This window comes from Argopecten irradians, chromosome 8 (genome assembly GCF_041381155.1).
Source record: "Argopecten irradians isolate NY chromosome 8, Ai_NY, whole genome shotgun sequence".
Classification (NCBI taxonomy): Eukaryota; Metazoa; Mollusca; class Bivalvia; order Pectinida; family Pectinidae; genus Argopecten; species Argopecten irradians.
In genome coordinates this window covers 28,105,123-28,125,664 of record NC_091141.1, presented here as the reverse complement: position 1 = coordinate 28,125,664, position 20,542 = coordinate 28,105,123, and the positions used below count along the sequence as shown (strand labels likewise).

The 20,542-nt window shown below is 33.9% G+C and overlaps 1 protein-coding gene across 4 annotated transcripts in view; it reads right to left on the bottom strand.

The window, feature by feature from the left end:
- Positions 1-362: 362 nt before the first annotated feature.
- LOC138330044 (mucin-3A-like) overlaps positions 363-20,542 on the bottom strand; it is a 42,224-nt gene continuing 22,044 nt past the window's right edge. For 3 of the 4 annotated variants that reach the window (XM_069277417.1, XM_069277418.1, XM_069277416.1), the window contains exons 2-8: positions 13,769-13,853; positions 11,914-11,964; positions 7,209-7,383; positions 4,080-4,276; positions 3,498-3,713; positions 2,302-2,637; positions 366-2,010 (exon numbers count right to left, since the gene is read on the bottom strand). In XM_069277417.1, the coding sequence (XP_069133518.1) occupies positions 1,670-2,010; positions 2,302-2,637; positions 3,498-3,713; positions 4,080-4,276; positions 7,209-7,383; positions 11,914-11,964; positions 13,769-13,844 (1,392 nt within the window). In that variant the 5' untranslated portion in view covers positions 13,845-13,853 and the 3' untranslated portion in view covers positions 366-1,669. Of the gene's footprint in view, positions 2,011-2,301; positions 2,638-3,497; positions 3,714-4,079; positions 4,277-7,208; positions 7,384-11,913; positions 11,965-13,768; positions 13,854-20,542 lie in introns of all 4 variants that reach the window. The other variant, XM_069277419.1, reaches the window with a different exon arrangement.

Genomic DNA, 20,542 nt, shown 5'->3' with positions numbered 1-20,542 from the left:
TGACAATTTGTCCTCTAAGTGATGGCTTAGTACAAATATTATAATGACGATTTGTCCTCTAAGTGATGGCTTAGTACAAATATTATAATGACGATTTGTCCTCTAAGTGATGGCTTAGTACAAATATTATAATGACGATTTGTCCTCTAAGTGATGGCTTAGTACAAATATTATAATGACGATTTGTCCTCTAAGTGATGGCTTAGTACAAATATTATAAATGACGATTTGTCCTCTAAGTGATGGCTTAGTACAAATATTTTAATGACGATTTGTCCGCTAAGTGATGGCTTAGTACAAATATTATAATGACGATTTGTCCTCTAAGTGATGTCTTAGTACAAATATTATAATGACGATTTGTCCTCTAAGTGATGGCTTAGTACAAATATTATAATGACGATTTGTCCTCTAAGTGATGGCTTAGTACAAATATTATAATGACGATTTGTCCTCTAAGTGATGGCTTAGTACAAATATTATAATGACGATTTGTCCTCTAAGTGATGGCTTAGTACAAATATTATAATGACGATTTGTCCTCTAAGTGATGGCTTAGTACAAATATTATAATGACGATTTGTCCTCTAAGTGATGGCTTAGTACAAATATTATAATGACGATTTGTCCTCTAAGTGATGGCTTAGTACAATTATTATAATGACGATTTGTCCTCTAAGTGATGGCTTAGTACAAATATTATAATGACGATTTGTCCTCTAAGTGATGGCTTAGTACAAATGTTATAATGACATTGTTGTTTATGATCAACCAAAAATATGTTCTCACTGTGAGTTGGAAAGTAAAGATATAATGAGGAAAGACAGTGATAGACATGTGTTCGCTTTAAAACAATGCCGCGGTATGGTAATACCGCGATACACATCTATAGTGTAGTTATTTACCTGTCACGTTCAGGTTTGTATATGTTTGCGTGTTTATATATTAGTGGAGATTTAATACAATACCATATTCTGTAAATTCGTTCTTATTTTAGGAATATGTTGGTGCAATGTTGAATCCACGCATTCACCTTAATGGCTAAAATATAATACAGATAAATTCAATTAACGCCATCATATTTAGTGCCGCAGTATTTCTGTCGCGAAAATCGATAACCGCTAAAATATATACGTTTTCAGTAAGCGAAGATATCCAGGCCGCAAATAATTCTATCCACCTTTTACAGTAATGTGACGGTATTTAGTGATTGTAAACTTTTAAAAGTTAAAGTAAAAATCGTTAACCTTGAATGCTGATTTTGAAAAATGACATAATGTTTGATGTTCAAAATGCTCGGTCAAAGATGTTTAAAGTTTTTTTGTTTTTTTAAGCAAGTATGGTTATGTATAAATATATGACAAATGTCTGCTTTACGTTTGTTTGTTTTGTAACAATTGTCAGATTTATGTTTGCTTGTTTGGTAATAATTCTGATTTGTGTTTGCTTATAACAAAGGTTGTCAAGTTTTTTTGTGGGGAAACATTTTTACGAAAGTATGTTTGAGTATCTTTGAATGGGAAATAATATATGGTACTAATGTGTTTGTAAGAATTGTTCCGGTAAACCTGGATGAATTAATAATTATCTCAGGTCATATGCTTGACAGAAGTAATATCTACATGGAGTTATAAGATATATGGATCGAAGTTCCAGTTGTCCGAAGTGATCAGGTTTCCCTCAGTGGGATTACGGTCGCTGTGGCACGCTGGGAATTTCTGATGCGCGAGATGAACTGTTTGAACTCCCTTGTGAGTCTGCCGACATCCATGAGTATGATCACCGTAGGGATTACACACAGGATCAGCACCCCACCATAACCGATGTTGGCTGCGGACTGCCGGTCGTCAGGGGCACTGGTTAGTTTCCGCTTGAACGAAGAAAGCTTCTTTGGATCCACCTTCAACTGCTCTTTCAACTTACTGATGCTGTTCTCCATCTCCGCTTCGTTAACCGAGGTGCTTTTAATGCAGGGGCATGAGGAACAAGACAATGACAATGTTTCTGAAACTAGAAACACAGTGATTTATTATTTTCACTTGCATTGTGTGTGTAGCAGTTTGAACTATGTTACCGTACAGATATGAAATTCAAATTCGATTTTTTTCAAAGTGATGCAAATATTCCTGTGATGTATACTTAAAGCATGCCTATATATAATTTAAATATTGTAATATGTATAGCGTGCTTTACCTATTCAACCGTACATATAATTTTTCTTTTAAACATTTTAAAGATACACTGCATGTGGTCATCGAATTTATAATGGTTTCATATTTGTTTTAATGATAACATCCAAACCTGTCGGAAGTGACGTTTGAGTCAGATCGACGGAAGTGACGTCAATTGACAGAGGGGGTGTTGACTGGGACGACGTGTCCGGGCCTGTCACAAATTCTATGTTGCTAGGTTCAGTAAAACTCGGTTCTAAGGTGCTGGGATGAAACGGCGTAACTGTACTGGCTGTCATGGTCAGTGTAACTCCTGCAGTGGATGAGGGAGCAATACTTGATGTCGTCGAAGGTGTTACAACTTGTGTTGTCTGTACGTTGAATGAACTTACAGAGGTAGGGCAAATGTTCTGTAAGTTGCTTCTCTTAGCTGTTACGTCAATAGCGACAGTAGTTCTGATCATATCTAAATATAAACATATTCTAGTTTAAGGTTTTACTGAATTAATTTAACTTAAAGAGGTAGGGCAAATGTTCTGTTAGTTGTTTCTCCTAGCTGTTACGTCATTATCGACAGTAGTTATGATCATATCTAAATGAAACGCATTTACTTTCAATCGACATTTAACTTCATGAACACGTCTATATCAAAACTATATATGCTTTATAAATATTTAATGTTCGTCCATTTTTTATGTATCACACTAAATACATGTAGTTATTAGATAAGGAAAATAACTCCTATAGCTATATTATCAATACATCCTAAGGTCATATTATTAAGTTCGGTTATAGAACTTTCTAGAATATTATCATGTATAAACATACATGTTTGTTAACATGTTGATTATCCGTGCGTTCCATTTGCAGATACAACTGGTACGAACCCGTTGTATCTGAAATGGAACGCGCTGTACCAGCCGAATCGAACCGGTACAAGTGGTTCGTTTTCAGAAGCGTGCCACTTGTATCCAAGATGGCGAACCCGAGATTCTTCATTTGTCACCGGAATGTTGTCTTTGTTGAAAACAAGACAGAGCGTATTTTTGTCCGATAAAATTACATGGATCGTTTATTTCAATGTGAGCTGAAACTATTTAAAACCTAAAACGTCGTCGTAAATAGTAGCATCATATGTGCTTTTATATACATGATATACATGTATATGGATTTGATACACTGGATTATTATTTGAATGTGTTCAATTTTACAACAACAAAAGTTGTTTTTGAAAATTCCTACGGTTTAATGCAAAATATTGAAAGCCAATGGTGAATACTCCTATCATCGGACTAATTAACAAATGGACGAACAAGATAGTCTTACCTCTTAGGTATTTGCTAGATTTCGTTCCTGTGTCCGACTTTCCATTAACAAAGGAATAAAGATTGCACGTATTTGTTCTGATTGCTACTCCTGGACAGCTGGCCCCGTCTTTAATACATTTATGATAGCAGTCTGTGGTATCAATGTCAGGAAATTGGCCAGTAACTGTTTCTACACCATCTACTATATCAAGAGAGGTGAAGCAGTTTACGATTTCTGAAATAGAATTCAGTATGCATATTCCTTAATCCACTATTGATTCATTACAATATTTGTGTTATTAGGTAAGATGTGGCAACGTAAAACATTGATTGACAGAGACAACAACATGAACCAATTGACCTGTCTGTAATTAAAAACGACATTTTCCTTAATCTATGAAACATCGGCAATTGTTACCAAGCCTTAATCACCATTATAAATGTCAAACATATCAAAAATATGAAAATTTTACAAATATTACTTCGATGTCAGGTCTAAGTAATTCTATCCAACAAGTTTGTTTCCTTATCACATGATTGATTAAATCAATGTATCATTTTTAAGAAATGGTGGAAATGAATATCAAAATAAGAAAAATACCGCCTAAAGTTGATTTCTTGCACAAGAACGGCTTAGGTGAGTTGCATGATTCTGTTATGAGTTTTGTTTCGCCATCAAATAAAAAACATGCGTCATTTGTCACTGTATCATCGGCAAGGAACGTCGCATCGATGTCCTCACAGTTATGTTGCCACTTAGTATTCCCACTATGTTGATATCCACCCAGCCATACAACACTGCATCAAATAATAATAAAGTGAAAAACATAAACTTTGCGTTAAAGATAACTTCATTGAATTTAAGGTGTTAGTCTCACCTTCCCATTTTGTGTTGTTCAATATTATTTATTCTTGTTCTATGAAGTAAATATGTTGTTATCCGAAGAAATTGAACCAGTCGTTTTTTTTCTAATTCGATGATCAAAATTGTGAAGATCAACTGTTATGGAAAAATAATAGAATAAAAAGAGAAATAGTTGTTTTTATTTGGTCAATTTTCAAGAGAGAGCATTTTAGCACCATAAACTCTTTATTTTTCATTGAAAAGGATGTTAATCAGAAAAGAGTTATTTCCCCTATTATGTATATACTTTTTATGCATTCACTGTAGGTTTTCCTGTTACAATATAGCCTAGCTGTCAATCGTTTTAGTTTTTATATGAATAACAATGGTTAATCAATATATATTCAACATGATATGTAAGTGGGGTTATCAGTGTTGTTATTTTTAAAACTAATCAAATCATTCATTCATAACTTTAAACTTCAGAAAAGGGATATTAATCAATTCACGATCATTTAAATGCTTGAAGAGCGTCTGCATGAAAAATCATGTGCTGTCTTCCTATCATGAGACTACATTCTTAAATGCTCGCGCATAAAACGGAAAGGATGGGAAGACGGTGGATATGTATAGTTTAATACTGTTTGATATGGATAGCAACACCATAAACTCACAAACATTTAAATTTTCTCTCTCTAAGTGACATTTAACAGTACTTATCGAAGAAGTTATATTGATACAACGATACCATCAATGCGAGAGAGTCATATAACACCAAACTTACTCTTCTATTTATCGAGCCGCAGAGGCTGACTTCATGGTTCATTCCCACTCAGCCAACACATTGTTTTCGCTATATAAACTTTACCTGAGTTTACCTGTGGAAAAAATGGCTATAGTATGTATCAACACTAATTCAAGTGTAATTCAGTCGTAAAGATAAACGAGTAAGCAGAATTTGGATGTACCATATCGAAATAAAAACCCTTATGATATTACAAAATGTTATGTGAATTGGACTGTACCACATGTAACCCTTATAATGTATAAGTGATATAACTTTTTTAAGATATTGATATTGATCATTAAGTGGTCAACGAACAATATATCATGTTTAAATAATAGTATTTTTTTTAAATCAATGTCTCAAAATAAGGAAATAGGTTAATGTGCATTGAATTATGATATAATTTTTATGAATTATTTTTGTCTTTGTTATTTAATTTATCAGTAATATATAGTTTTTTATCTATTTTTGTTTGTCTTTTGTGTGTGTGTGCTTTTTTCATATAAATGTATATATTATATATATATGTATATTAATTAATCCCAAAGAAATATTCCGGATACATTGCATCAAATTTACAATGTATATTTGCAAACGAGTTTACACTTTTTAGCTCATCAGTTTCATATCTACAATATATATCCCAACGTCACTCCAACTTTGCATCAATTTGCAATTGTTTTGAAGAAAGTTGATTTTTTTTTATATTTGTTTCAGATTTTGAGAATTCATTAAAGTAAATAATGTTGTGGCAATCTTCTGACAAAGAGCAGATTTAATAAATCTACACTAACTGAGGAATACATTAAATAGTTATTATAACGGAAATCATATAAATTTACCCGATTTGTTTATCAATTCACGATAATAAGTATCTTTACCACAGGAATATCATTATCTTCAAGAAAAAAGACATTTATAGTTTCAATTGTATTATGACATATAAGAGGTTCTCTGTGACATCAGATTATCAAACCAAAAAAAATTAGATAATCAAATTGTACTGTTTTGTTATCAAACTATACACTTAATTGCTTCTAATGTGTACACTAGATATAATATATACATGTACATGTAATGTAGGTATATATATATATGTGTGTGTTCCTCTTAAGTTAAACTTAAGAGGAACACACATATAGATATATACCTATATTTTCATAATGGTTGGCATTACTTTCTGTCATATTCTGGTAATAGGCTAAATATATATATTTCTAAGATAATCATATATATAATATACAATTTATTGGTAACTTCATTAACCTACGTATAAGAAAAGATTAATGAAAAACACCTAATTACTATATTACAGCAATATTATATCTAAAGCAAAAGAGAGTCTTTCATAACAATATAAATGTTTTAAAGTCCAGGAAAGTTACTCAAAATCAGACTTTATTCAGTCCAAAATGTATGTTTTGCATAAATCTCAGGAAAAAAATGGTGAAATTCAAGGGGAAGAATATTACAATAATGAACTTGGATATGTTTGAAATGCATATCTCCCCCTTCCCCCCCCCCCCTCTCGTACTCTCCCCCGGAGGTTTATCTAATAAAAGGGGGAAAGTTCTGTTTTTTAATTTTAACTAAAATTTTATTTCTAAATGCTCAGAAAGCAAATATATGATTGTTAGATTACCATCAGGATGTGAAAGATTTAACTATTGTACATGTAAGTTTTGTGTATAAGATAGATCTTTACATATATGTAAGGTGATTTTAAAAAAATCATAAAAAACAATCAAAAGAAGAATACTAAATTACTTACTGTAATTTTATGGTACAGGTGTAGCACAGGTGAATACAGGTAAGGTATTTTCTAAAACAGACTAAAACTTAAATGTAATTAGTCCGTATTGTTCTCTATTGTTACTCCCCTCAGTGTTAAAATAGGATATGTTGGCTGAGTGGAAGGACACCGACTGCATAAATACCTTTTAAAGTTGGAAACTATCCAGTTTTCCAGGGAAATGAGGAAGCCATAATGTGTGGGTGTTGATTGATGTGTGAAGGCGTGCAAGTTTGTGTTTAACAATAAAAATGTACAACTAAAGATCAATCTGTCTATTTATCATTTCTATACAAATTTGAAATACCTTGGAGGACTGACAAACAAATTCTTGAGACTTTGAACCATCAGTTTACTAATGTAGCTGTTCTCTGAGGACTGTGTTATGTGAGCTAGGGTCATATTTCCTGCCTCACAAATTGTCTGAGCATCAAACCAGGTTTCTGACTGATTATAGAACTTGTACAAACACCATTTGTAATCTGAAAAAAATAATGAATTTTTAATGGCTAAAATTATCGTTCGTCACTTTATAAACATAAACCAGATAATGACCCGATATAACATTTGCACATGTACAAAATACAATACAATAAAAAATTCTAAAATAAAACTTTTATCGGGTACTACAGTATAAACCATGTACAAGCACTATCGATAATTTAAATCTATTGGACCCCGCCCCTCCTGCGCCATCGCCATTATTTTATACTTTGTTCCCCTTTCCCAAATGATGTTTCAGGACATAATTGGTTACAATCAACGCATAATTAAATGGTAATTACAATTTAAACGATCTACCTCCGACAAACCCTCCCCACTAAGGATTATTCTAGCTAAATTTGGTCGCAATCAATGAATAACTTTATGAGTAGGTTTAATTAAAGGATTTACTTCTATTTTCCCTACTGAGAACCGCCTCCCTACCCCAGCGGCTTCAGAGCCAAGATATACAAACTCTATTCTCCTTCCCCTAGGGATATTTCTAGCTATATTTGGTGACATTCCATGCAGAACTCAATAACAACTATTTGTGTAACGATTTAAAGAAAATGTTTACAGACAGACGGACACCAACCCGGAGGACGGAAGACGTTTGAGTTGATTGCATATTGTATGATTTCCAGATTAACCGTTTAACATATTACCTATGTCATTACGTATGTTCATATTATATCCATTGCGTATCGATTGTCATTATTTTGTGAAAGTAATATCACAATCAATACCTATCTGCAAGGGATGATAACTCTGTAATTTGCAGAGACGGAATATGTCACAATGGTAACGTTTGATTCAATCGCTGTTTACTTATTATAAGATACACACTATGTTATAACATAATCCACCTGAAATACAGTCACTTCATGTATGTTTTGTCAATAAGCCACTTGGATAATGACTTGTATCGCTTTTCGTTGAATTCGCTTGCCAGGAAATATATCGTAACAGCATGAATTGATGTCAGCCAAGATCTTGACAAAATGGCTGCCTCCCCATTTATATGAACTTTTTTATGAAACTTGTCTCAAGGTTTACGTGTTGCTTGCATAGATTCACGAGAACAAAAACTTCTTATTAATAAGGATAATTTCTTGTGAGATTTCAGTCTTGTTGGAACCCCCCTTCAACCAAAATTTAACATAATTGATTTTTAATCTGTTTATTGTCCGTTGTCTATGTGTAGCAATGTAACACATGAAGAATGTTAGACTTCTAATGTGGACAGATATGCTATAAAATCATTACTGCCGTTGAACCCTATCTGTGAACGCCGAAAGTATAATGCAATTACGAGAAGTATCGATAGTACATGATCAAAGACAAGTACTTCTCGGCGTCGAGAATGAAAACTTTTTTTCATTGATTGGTTCGTTATAAGATGGCGTGGCCAAATATGACTTGAAGGGCACATGGGTTTGGATATTACAATTTGGTGTTTGTGCCGAAAATGGACGGTAAACAATTACAATATTCTAAGACTGATCAAATTATCGTCGGTGTTATTTTCTTTATTAATTAGTACCCGGCTTAGTTTTCATTATCGACAATATGAATTCGGGAAGGTCAGGAAACTCATTATCTATACATAAAATCTACCCTGCATGCAGTTCATGTAATGTACGACTCATAGTACTGTACGTACATGTAGAAATCTTCATCTTACATCTCTGGTATATTTGGTATATGTTGTCTATTATACTGAAAGGTTATAATTTTGTCACATGCATAGGCCTATAACATCTAATTTTAAATTGTAGGCGAATGTTTGTGACACAAGGAAATTAAGACGAGGGGTTTGTTTAAATTTTAATGCGTTTCAAATTTGACCCGAATATAAATTTACGATTACAAATTAGAAACCGTTAGGATTTCAGTAATAAACTGATACAAATTACAATGTATGTGTTAAATGCAATACAGATAAATGATAGCTTATAATTAGGTACCGTGAAACTCGTCATGATATAATAAACTAGGAGTTTTTAAAAAGGAAAGGTAGATTCTTAGACGAAAAACCGTTATGATTTCGATACAATATCTGCTAAATGAGTTTTAGTGATAAAGAATGTATAATTGATATAAAACACCTCTTATGGTAAAGAACTTAATTTCAACGATAATATAAATTACAACACAATTTTTAAATCTTTGTGAATTTGATATAATTAGGTTTTGAAAATAATTAAATTTATCATCTAACATTTAAAGTCGGATGACTTCAAAAAAAGGAAACTTTTATAAAATGCCAACATGTTACTATCTCCAAATATTATATAAAAAAATAAACCAAGAAATAATGATTTAAACATAATTCGGTAAAACCCACATGAATCTATATCCGGGGCTAAACTCGTAATGAAATTTTGATATTTCTTAGATGTTTTAGATATTGCCGAGAATTTGGTTTTGTGACATATCATTTTGTGAATAAAGCGAATCTGTATGACCATGACAGACATTATTGATTTTATGAAAGTCAACAGCTACAGACAAAATTGATTAAAAATTGTAAGTTTCAAGTAAATGAAATCAAGTTGATTTCAAACTCTCCATTCCACAAGCAGATAAGCTGAATTACACATGAAATATATTATCAGGTTATAAGGTTTATGATCAATCATAGTTTTGGCCTCGCTCATGCATAGTTACGAGCACTATGACAATTTTAATTAGGTGATTGTCAAAAACCTAGAGAAATGTTTTTACAAATGGGCTGGTAATTCATAGTTACGGGACTTATAGATGTGTAAGATGAATTTTGAAAGGAAAATCATCGCTCTTTCAGGCGGTAGTAGCCGTTTTTATGAAGATGTGCTAGAAATGTGTTTTTTATAGCCGTTAAAGGTAGGCAAGTTAGACATTTAGCAACAACGTTCAGCTGACGTTTGATCTTCATCAAATGAGACTTCAATCATTTGTAACTCCGCTTACTTCAAGTTCAGCCAATCCTCGCCACCTTAGGGTGAGTGGGACGCGACTATCTTGTTGCGTCACTTCATTCAATACAATGTACACTCGCTACAGTAGTATAGTACTTTCGTCGTTCACAGATAGGGTTCAACGGCAGTAAGAAATCTCCCCATTTTGTGGCCATTTTGCAAACAAAAATGCTTCTTACGTTTTGTAGTCAAAATTCTACCTTTTTACTCTTTACTACCTTTTTAATCACCATATTTCAGTTAATTAAACATATTTTGATCTTTTTAAGAGAAAATTTGTAAAATAACTTATATCGTAATGGGACAATACACCAAGTACACTGACCCCCAATTTTAATTTATGATGGTTTTTATAACTGTTTTACGTTCTAATGTAAAATATATTAACAAAACTATATTCATCACATAATTTAAATAATTCACATCCTACATGATACCTAACTGGTGTGTGTCTTATGTTTCTATAGGTTATGAAATTACGGTAAAAGATTATTCCCGCGCTGACGTAATTTCAGTAGGAATATTACAAAAAGTTACGTTCCATAACAACTAGCACTGCACAAATATTATCTGGTATCACAAGTAATTTATTTTCACGCAAGTTTGAAAACAATATTTTTCTTACTCGATTTAAAAAAAAAGCAATATTGTAATAAAAAAATCAGTAAACGTGACAAAAATGGATACGTTTTAATGTACGATTCCGTTGATTTATCAAGGCATTATGTTTTCCAAAACGCAACTTCAACGTACCTCCTATTGTGACGTCAACATAACGTCGGGATTTCGCGCCATTCTTGTATTTCATTTTCAATTAAAGTATGAATAAAGATAATCAACCAATTAGGAATTCTGGCCTTTTTTGCGTTGGAATTCTTTGAAATGTATTTTGCTGTTGTTAGGTGAAAAATTAGTATAGCCGACATAAATGTATCGATTCGTCTTTGTGTGATGGAAGTGTTCATACAATTTGATTAAAGCATCCCATTAGGGGTCACGTTCTGGAGACCTTTGGAAAATGGCTAATCAAATGGGACTAATTCCTGTACCAAGTCATACTCGATAACGTTTGTGCGGGACTAGTATCTCCAGTGGTGATGGAACGTAACTATTTGTAATCTTCCCGCTGTAATGACGTTAGCGCAGGATATCATCTTTTAACGTCATTCCATCACCAATATTATGTTGCCCAAAGACCACAAGAAAGCTTAATGTATATGTATACTCGAACGAAATGGCGTTATCAATTGATGTAACAATGTGTAGAATATATAGTTGATCTGAAGTACGCGTGGTAAATGGTCATCTGAACATGACTCCTTATGTTTCAGATCCTCTTTTTAACGGGGTGGCTATAAGGATCTGTATTCTAATTAAATTAGTGTTCATAGAATATAGAAAATAGAAAACACAGAAATAAAACGATATATTAAAATAAATCGTTCCAAACAAATCTACGTATCAATCGTCGATTAAAAAGCCATGTCTTAATACATTCATCCTTTCATTCTGGATGGGAATAAAGATAAGACGAGGAAAATTGTTTATACTAGTCAAATGTTTTCTTACCGATAAAATCCTCTTCAAACAGTAGGCTACATTCACTGCAGCTCTGGGGTGCTGCAACGCAATCAGATACAACAGTGAGATGGAAGACATGTAAGGCTCGAATGTTGTCATCGTGATAGTGGTAAGGTGTTTCGGAGTAGGATACTGACAGTCGTACCAGGGGTTGTCACCGTGATAGTGGTAAGGTGTTTCGGAGTAGGATACTGGCAGTCGTACCAGGGGTTGTCACCGTGATAGTGGTAAGGTGTTTCGGGGTAGGATACTGACAGTCGTACCAGGGGTTGTCACCGTGATAGTGGTAAGGTGTTTCGGAGTAGGATACTGGCAGTCGTACCAGGGGTTGTCACCGTGATAGTGGTAAGGTGTTTCGGAGAAGGATACTGGCAATCGTACCAGAGGTTGTCACCGTGATAGTGGTAAGGTGTTTCGGAGAAGGATACGGACAGTCGTACCAGAGGTTGTCACCGTGATAGTGGTAAGGTGTGTTTCGGAGAAGATACTGACAGTCGTACCAGGGGTTGTCACCGTGATAGTGGTAAGGTGTTTCGGAGAAGGATACTGACAGTCGTACCAGAGGTTGTCATCGTGATAGTGGTAAAGTGTTTCGGAGAAGGATACTGGCAATCGTACCAGAGGTTGTCACAGTGATAGTGGTAAGGTGTTTCGGAGAAGGATACTGACAGTCGTACCAGGGGTTGGCATCGTGATAGTGGTAAGGTGTTTCGGGGGAGGATACTGACAGTCGTACCAGGGGTTGTCACCGTGATAGTGGTAAGGTGTTTCGGAGAAGGATACTGACAGTCGTACCAGAGGTTGTCATCGTGATAGTGGTAAGGTGTTTCGGAGAAGGATACTGGCAATCGTACCAGAGGTTGTCACCGTGATAGTGGTAAGGTGTTTCGGAGAAGGATACTGACAGTCGTACCAGGGGTTGTCACCGTGATAGTGGTAAGGTGTTTCGGAGTAGGATACTGACAGTCGTACCAGGGGTTGTCACCGTGATAGTGGTAAGGTGTTTCGGAGAAGGATACTGACAGTCGTACCAGAGGTTGTCATCGTGATAGTGGTAAGGTGTTTCGGAGAAGGATACTGGCAATCGTACCAGAGGTTGTCACCGTGATAGTGGTAAGGTGTTTCGGAGAAGGATACTGGCAGTCGTACCAGAGGTTGACATCGTGATAGTGGTAAGGTGTTTCGGAAAAGGATACTGACAGTCGACGGGTTTCACGAGTGTTTCGTCACCGTGTGATAGTGGTAAGGTGTTTCGGAGAAGGATACTGGCAGTCGTACCAGAGGTTGTCACCGTGATAGTGGTAAGGTGTTTCGGAGAAGGATACTGGCAGTCGTACCAGAGGTTGTCATCGTGATAGTGGTAAGGTGTTTCGGAAAAGGATACTGACAGTCGAACCAGAGGTTGTCACCGTGATAGTGGTAAGGTGTTTCGGAGAAGGATACTGGCAGTCGTACCAGGGGTTGTCACCGTGATAGTGGTAAGGTGTTTCGGAGAAGGATACTGGCAGTCGTACCAGAGGTTGTCATCGTGATAGTGGTAAGGTGTTTTGGAGTAGGATACTGGCAGTCGTACAAAGGGTTGTCACCGTGATAGTGGTAAGGTGTCTCGGAGTAGGATTCTGACAGTCGAACCAGGGTTTGGTGACAAAGTATAATTCTTAATAATAATGTCTGTGACATATCTTATTATTTTCGATATATTCTGAAAACTACTATATACAATTGTATGTCAATATCAGATATCGTACATATGTATCAGATATCTTTAAACGTAGACTATATCCTGTTAACATATATATATTTGTTTTAAATGAAAGAACCAAATTTGATAATACAAACTTACTAGCAGTTGCTGAGATCCATAAATTAGACAACGTGACGGCCAACGAAAAGCTTATCAAGGCACGAAAGAGGAACATCCTGAAAATCTAGAAATAAAAAAAAATATAAATAATTCGTTTTGTACAACTGGCGATATATAAAGATTTTATTTTAATTTAAACCACACCATGAATGAGAAGTATAATGACAGTCAAGTTTTAATTGCTGAATATTAAACCTGATAATTACATTATAGGTGTATAATATGTTATCATCAGGTGGAACTTGATAAGTATAATAAAATAAACGAAATCAACGTATAAATCTGACTAAATTGCAAATGTTATACTTTAGCAAGTTAATTGTTATGCTTTGTATTAAAGATTACATACGTAGATAGATATGCGGCTGTAATGTTAACCTGAGAAATTCAAGACGGTGGCTGCTTATCTTTTAAGTCTATCATTTCCCTGGTATATAGAGAGTTCTGTTTGTTAAGATCTAGTCGCGTTATAATTTGAATATCAGTCCAAAATATAATTCTTAACCTTTATTTAAGGATTAACTTGAATATATTTTTATATTATGGATATCGCTGTAACATCAACATCATATTCAATTTATTCCTTTTAATTCAATTAACATAAGTTAATCTCTTCCACATTACCTTTACATTCAGACTATTTTCTACGAAATCATTGCGCTGTTATCTCAGTCGATCAGGTGCAACATTACAAACATTAATGCCATTTTTACTTGATGGGCTGAAATTTAAATGTCACCCTCTTTCTGGTGATTATCTCCATTTTATTTAAGTTGTTCCTCACATGTGTGGAAGGGCATAAGTCCTAGCTACGAAATTAGCTTATTTTGTGCTTGTAACGTATAGCAAGCTTAATCGTAATGTATTATAATTTGTTAGTTTTTTTCTAGGATCAAATTTGTCTAATTTGATCAACATCTTGTTTTGATTGGTTGCTGATGACGGAATGATATCGCAGGCTTTTGATTGGTTGGAATGGCCGAAGGGCACGCATCCCTATTCTTGATCAGCAGTCATCTTTAATTTTCTTTTCACGTATAATATCTGAGAAGTTATTCAAACCCACCCTAAAACCACCCTTACAAGTGACAATTAATTGTTTTTGTTCGCAGTGACAATTTTCGTGTCCATATATTTTTTAATGTTTATTTGATAGTTTATACATTGTAGTTGCTAATATTGTATGGTTGCAACAACTTTGTATTAAAAATCATTATTTCATGTTTTAATCCACATTGTGAATCATTAGTAATAAATTTAAAAGCCACCCTTTTTTCCCAATCATTTACGCAAGCTCTCAACGTAGACAAATAATAAAACCATACTACTACAACAATGTAAATCAAATTGATCAATTAAAAGCCCACACATTTCATGGATTGCGATACTTTTTGCCTTCATCATCAAATTTATGAAAATTTTAATCACAAATCAATAGTTTAATCATATCAATATTGTCAATTGTAATTAAATTTGGATATATGGAAGATCCAAAAATAGTAATATTAGACAAAATGTTTAGTACTCAAAACAAAATTAAAGTTTTTGACCCCTAAGACCTTGAATGACAGTCAAGGCCATTCATTTGAACAAACTCGGCTTTTCATCCAAGCAAACTACAGAGCCGATTTGACCCTAAGTAAGATACAGGTGAATGGCCAACACCAGGTCTCTAGGCCTCATTGTTAATGTCAAAAAGTCAATTTCGTTTAAAGATTTCAGTTTATATGACCCCAAACAAGATACATCTGTACACGCCATTAACAGGTATTTAGGCATTTTAGCCTATTTGACCCCTGTGACCTTAAATGACAGTCAAGGTTATTCATTCGAATAAATTTGGTCACTATTTATCCCTGTATGTTACAATTACAATATATGTAACCTAACTAAGCCTTTCGGTTATTGAGAAGGAGTCGTATGGATGAAAAAGTATACGACCAGACAGCTGACGACGACGGACGAAATACGATGAGTATAGATCATCAGGTGACCTAATACAAAATTTAGTTATTTAGATGTTTTTAATGCAATTAAGCTGAAAACACGAGGATTACATAATATTTGTCTCTGTAAAATGACCTCATAATCACTTTAATTTGATGATATCAAGTTTATGATTAATTTAGTTTTCCGTCCGTCCATTAGACAGTAAGGATCGTTTATTAACACGTTCTGGTTTCGAAAGTGAAAAAGCTGGAGTACTTGGTTGGGGGCCATGGTGGGGGTGGTTAAGATGTCTCAACATATTACCACAAGCACTCCACTATTAAGTCACCAGTTTGAATGCAGATGCTAGGTACTGACCAATGGTCAGTCGATTTTCTCCGAGTAGTTTGGCTTTCCTTCATCATCTCCTTATATGAACATGGCTGTTAATATTTCAAACCAAAGTGGAGTACCCGGAAAAAAACAACGGGTCTAGACACCCGGATTTAGATACCCGGAAAAACAACGGATCTATATACCACCACTGTACACGATATCGATAGCGCCAGTAAAATATACAGTACAGCAACCGCAAGTTTCCTTAAAACCCAAGTGTCCCTTTAGTGTCCAAGCTACAAGCCCCATTTCCTCATCGCTATGCCACGCTTGCTGCTAGTTTACACTAGGCCACGCTATGTGATAGGTTAAGAAAATTGATGAATATTGTTCGGCGTAGAGCTAGATTGTTTTACGACAAAATAAATTTGGAAAATGGTCCTAAGGTTCTTGTTCTTAAGGTTTTAAGAACAATTTCTTAGGATTTAAAACCCAACCTTAAGTTCCAAATGAGCCACCATACCCTTCAAAAAGAACAAACTAGTTTGTTATTAATTTATTATTACTTCTTATTTATTTTCTGTAGGTTTTGAATTGACCTTTGTTACAAACAAACTCAACTCAACAGGCATCACATATACATATTGTATCTTTATCTGAATATGAAATACACTTGCGTAACATAATATATGCAGACATATGCATTCTAATCTCTAAACATAAGGTACAAAAGCGTACGCTAGCATGTTACAGCGTGAAGGAACCAATATTAGCGTGTTCCATCGTACCAAAGCGTATATTACCTAAATGTTCGTCTACCACCACCACCACTTAAAATGTGTACCAAAGCGTATTCGTACCTTAGTGTACTTCTACCACTAGCACAACTCCACAAATAAGCGCATCAAAGCGTAGCACAGCCTATCAGAATCTGAATTAGTGTATCTCTACCCAGTAATACCCTCATCGTTACACCTAATTTAGCGTATTGCAACTAATTATAACGTATCACAGTGTTACCAAAGCGCCCTCATTTCTTAAATACGTCATAGTACGATAATAGCGCAAAAAATATATATGTTTAGTCCTTATGATTACTTAGCTTACAATTGTCTGTTTCAATATATGTATTTCAGACAATGTAGGTATACATAAAAAAGGCCAAACATGATTGACCATTCATTTCTAGAATTGCCAACTGTTCAAATATGTAAACTAGTAATAATGATAATGATATCCTGCTTACCTTGCAAATATCGCGTGATCCAATTAATAAGTAGTTATCCCCCTCTGGCAATCACTTGACGTAATATCACAATGTTCATTAGTGTAAAAACTAAGACTAATAAAACAAAACCGAGAGTATAGGAATTAGACAATGATTGTACTCCTAATTAAAGTGCCCCATCGTTCACACTGATATCATACAACGTAGAGATTAGAATCAGCAAACCATATCTCGTATTTCAGCATATGATTAAAGCGTCCGCTGGGAGGCTGCTTTTATGACTGCTGATGACGTAACACTAATCACATGATATTACTGATGTTGTACCCGGGTCGGCAACTGGATGTTTCCACGGTATAATGGTGGAATTTTACACATCTCGTTCGTTTTAACACGTTAGTTATCTCATTTTAAATAGATGGTTAACTCGTAATTTTCTCGTTAAAAACAGACAACTAACGTGCTAAAACCAGATAATTCGTTTTTATCTCGTTCTAACTTGACTACTAACGCCTATATATCTTATATATATAGTGGTTTTAACGAGAAAAGAATTTATTTTATTTTTCAAAGTGACTCTAATAGGTTTTCGTAAAGGACACTCCTTGATATCTTTAAAAGAGTTTATTTGTTGAGTTATATAAAAAAGAGAAATACTACTGTGGAAGTCATTTGTCGGTTAGAAAAGACATCGTTTCCAGTTTCAGCAAATTAATTTATTTTGCTTTTGGTGCATGCGCAATCATTACCTCATTCCATAAACACAATGCAATGGATTTTTTTCGTGACGCAATTAATTATTTCTAATACCTTTATCTTGAAAAAAACAAGCTCAAACTTGTTACTGATGGTAATGGTGTAAAATAAGTAACTTTTGTAACTGGAGAAAAATACTAATTCGTCTGCTCCTGTTTCCTGTTTCTGATAGAGCGAAAATAACATTCGTCAGTAGTGGATTATCTTTAATGTATATTTTGGGAGTCTGTGGTATACTCGTTTTGTGTCTATAGTTGAATTATTGTCATGTTATAGTGATAATCTCATTGAGGCATGCTGTTAAAGACACCAAACGTCAATATATGTTTATCTATTGTAAGTTTAACCGCAAACAGTGTAATTTTCATTAATAAACTACACCATGCAATGCTATTCTTAACATATTCAATAATGGAAATAAACATGTCAAAAGTACAGCATGACAAAAGTGAGAGAGGAACAAAGGATACCGAAAACTCGCATGAGGTATGCTGGTAAATTAATCTTAACACCGTGAATTTAAGAAAGGAAACATTGCCGCAGATTTCATAACTACAATGTATTGTGAAATACAGCAGTTTAGCAGTTTTCGGGACACGATGGCTATAGTCAAACATGTGAAAGCCATCCTATATGCAAATTCAGTTTTAATGATGACGATGTTTAAACAGTTGTAATGGATGATAATCGATTTAAATGAAAAATGTATTGATAAGCTTTTTACTAAATTTCAAATTTTGTACATATTGGGTTGATTTAACATATTCGCTCGCTTCATACTTGCCTCTTTGAATAATGGTCTAAAGTATACTTTATAAACTTTACTTAAGGATTAACTTTAATAGATTTTTTTATGTTATAGAAAAACCTATAACATCAATATTCTATTCCGTTTATTCCTTATAATAAATTAACTGAAGTTAATCTCTTGAACATGTATTTAAGGATTATTTTTTTATGAAAGGTTAATCGTCATATATTGTAATTATACTTGGTTTTTTTTCTCGCATCTAATTTGTCAAACCTGGAAGTTACAAATTTGTAAAGTATGACGATGTAAACAATGATATGTTTTCATAATAATTTGGACCAGGAATCTTTCATGTGATCTTCTGATTGGCTGCTGATGACAAAATGATATCGCAGGATTTTGATTGATTTTTGTTCGCAATGGCGGTTTTTGGTCCACCTCGCTTGGCCTGCATAATTTTGATAGGTTTGTTATTGTTTATTTGATAGTGATTTATAGTTGCTAATATTGTGTGATTGCAACTACTTTGCATCGAAAATCATTAATTCATTTTTAATCTACACAGTTGATTATAAATAATAAATCTAAATGCCATTTTTTCCCAATTATTGGCAAAAGCTCTCAACCTAGAGAAACAATAGGTACATACCATCACAACAATGTAAATCAAATTGATAAATTAATAGCCTACACATTTCAAAAATAACGATACCTTTTGGTAACATCTAAAAATTTATATTATATATGTTGTGCTTTATAAAGAAAAACCTACTACTGTGGAAGTCATTTATTGGATAGAAACAATATCCTCTTCGGATCAGCAAAATCCAATCCTTCGCAACGAAAAACAACCAGGTTGTATACAAAATGCATAATGTCGATAATCATACTACAAAGACGTTTAAATGTTGTTGGTTGGTTACATGGGATTGATGACTTGGGAAGAACTAAGGTCATTTGAACGGAATCCGCTGTATCCATTCCATAAGCTAGGTTATGTATTTTGGAAGTCTGCTGTATGTTCGTTTTGTGTCTATAGTTGAATACTTGTTATTTCATGGTTAAATTACTGTTAAAGACACCAAACGTCAATATATGTTCATCTATTGAAATTATAACAGTATACAATATCGTTTTTATTGATTAACAAATTCACGTAATGTAATTTCATAATATATTCAATAGTGAAAACAGATGTCAAATGTACAGCATAACAAAAGTCAAAAGATATTTTGAAACTCGTCAGGCGGGCTGGTGAATGATTCTGATATGTAATCCTAACAGTGTACATTAAACGAAGGAAACACCGTCAATGTCATATTAAACGGGAATAAACAATGTTATTTATTAAACACTTGTTAAATCCGAAGGCTGTCGAGGTCAAATTTCGAAGCCGAAATAGAAATATCTGATGAGTTTCATTAATGGTAGTATTGTTTACATAGCGGCTCAAATTATGCGACGAATTTGAATCACTTCAAAACTAGATAAAGATGATGATTGATTTTCCTCATTATGATACATTTTGTAATTGGTTAATTTCATAGAAATACGGCACTTTCCGAGAAGAAAACATTACAACATAATAATAGCAATTATATGATTTATTATTAAATGTTTATAGTACAGGCTGCATAAACTAGAACACTAACACGTCAGAAACGGCAATGTTTAATATACTTTACTATTAGTAATATACCACACTCTTTTATTTGACGCGATACTTTTCTTATATTAACGAGTTTAACTATTT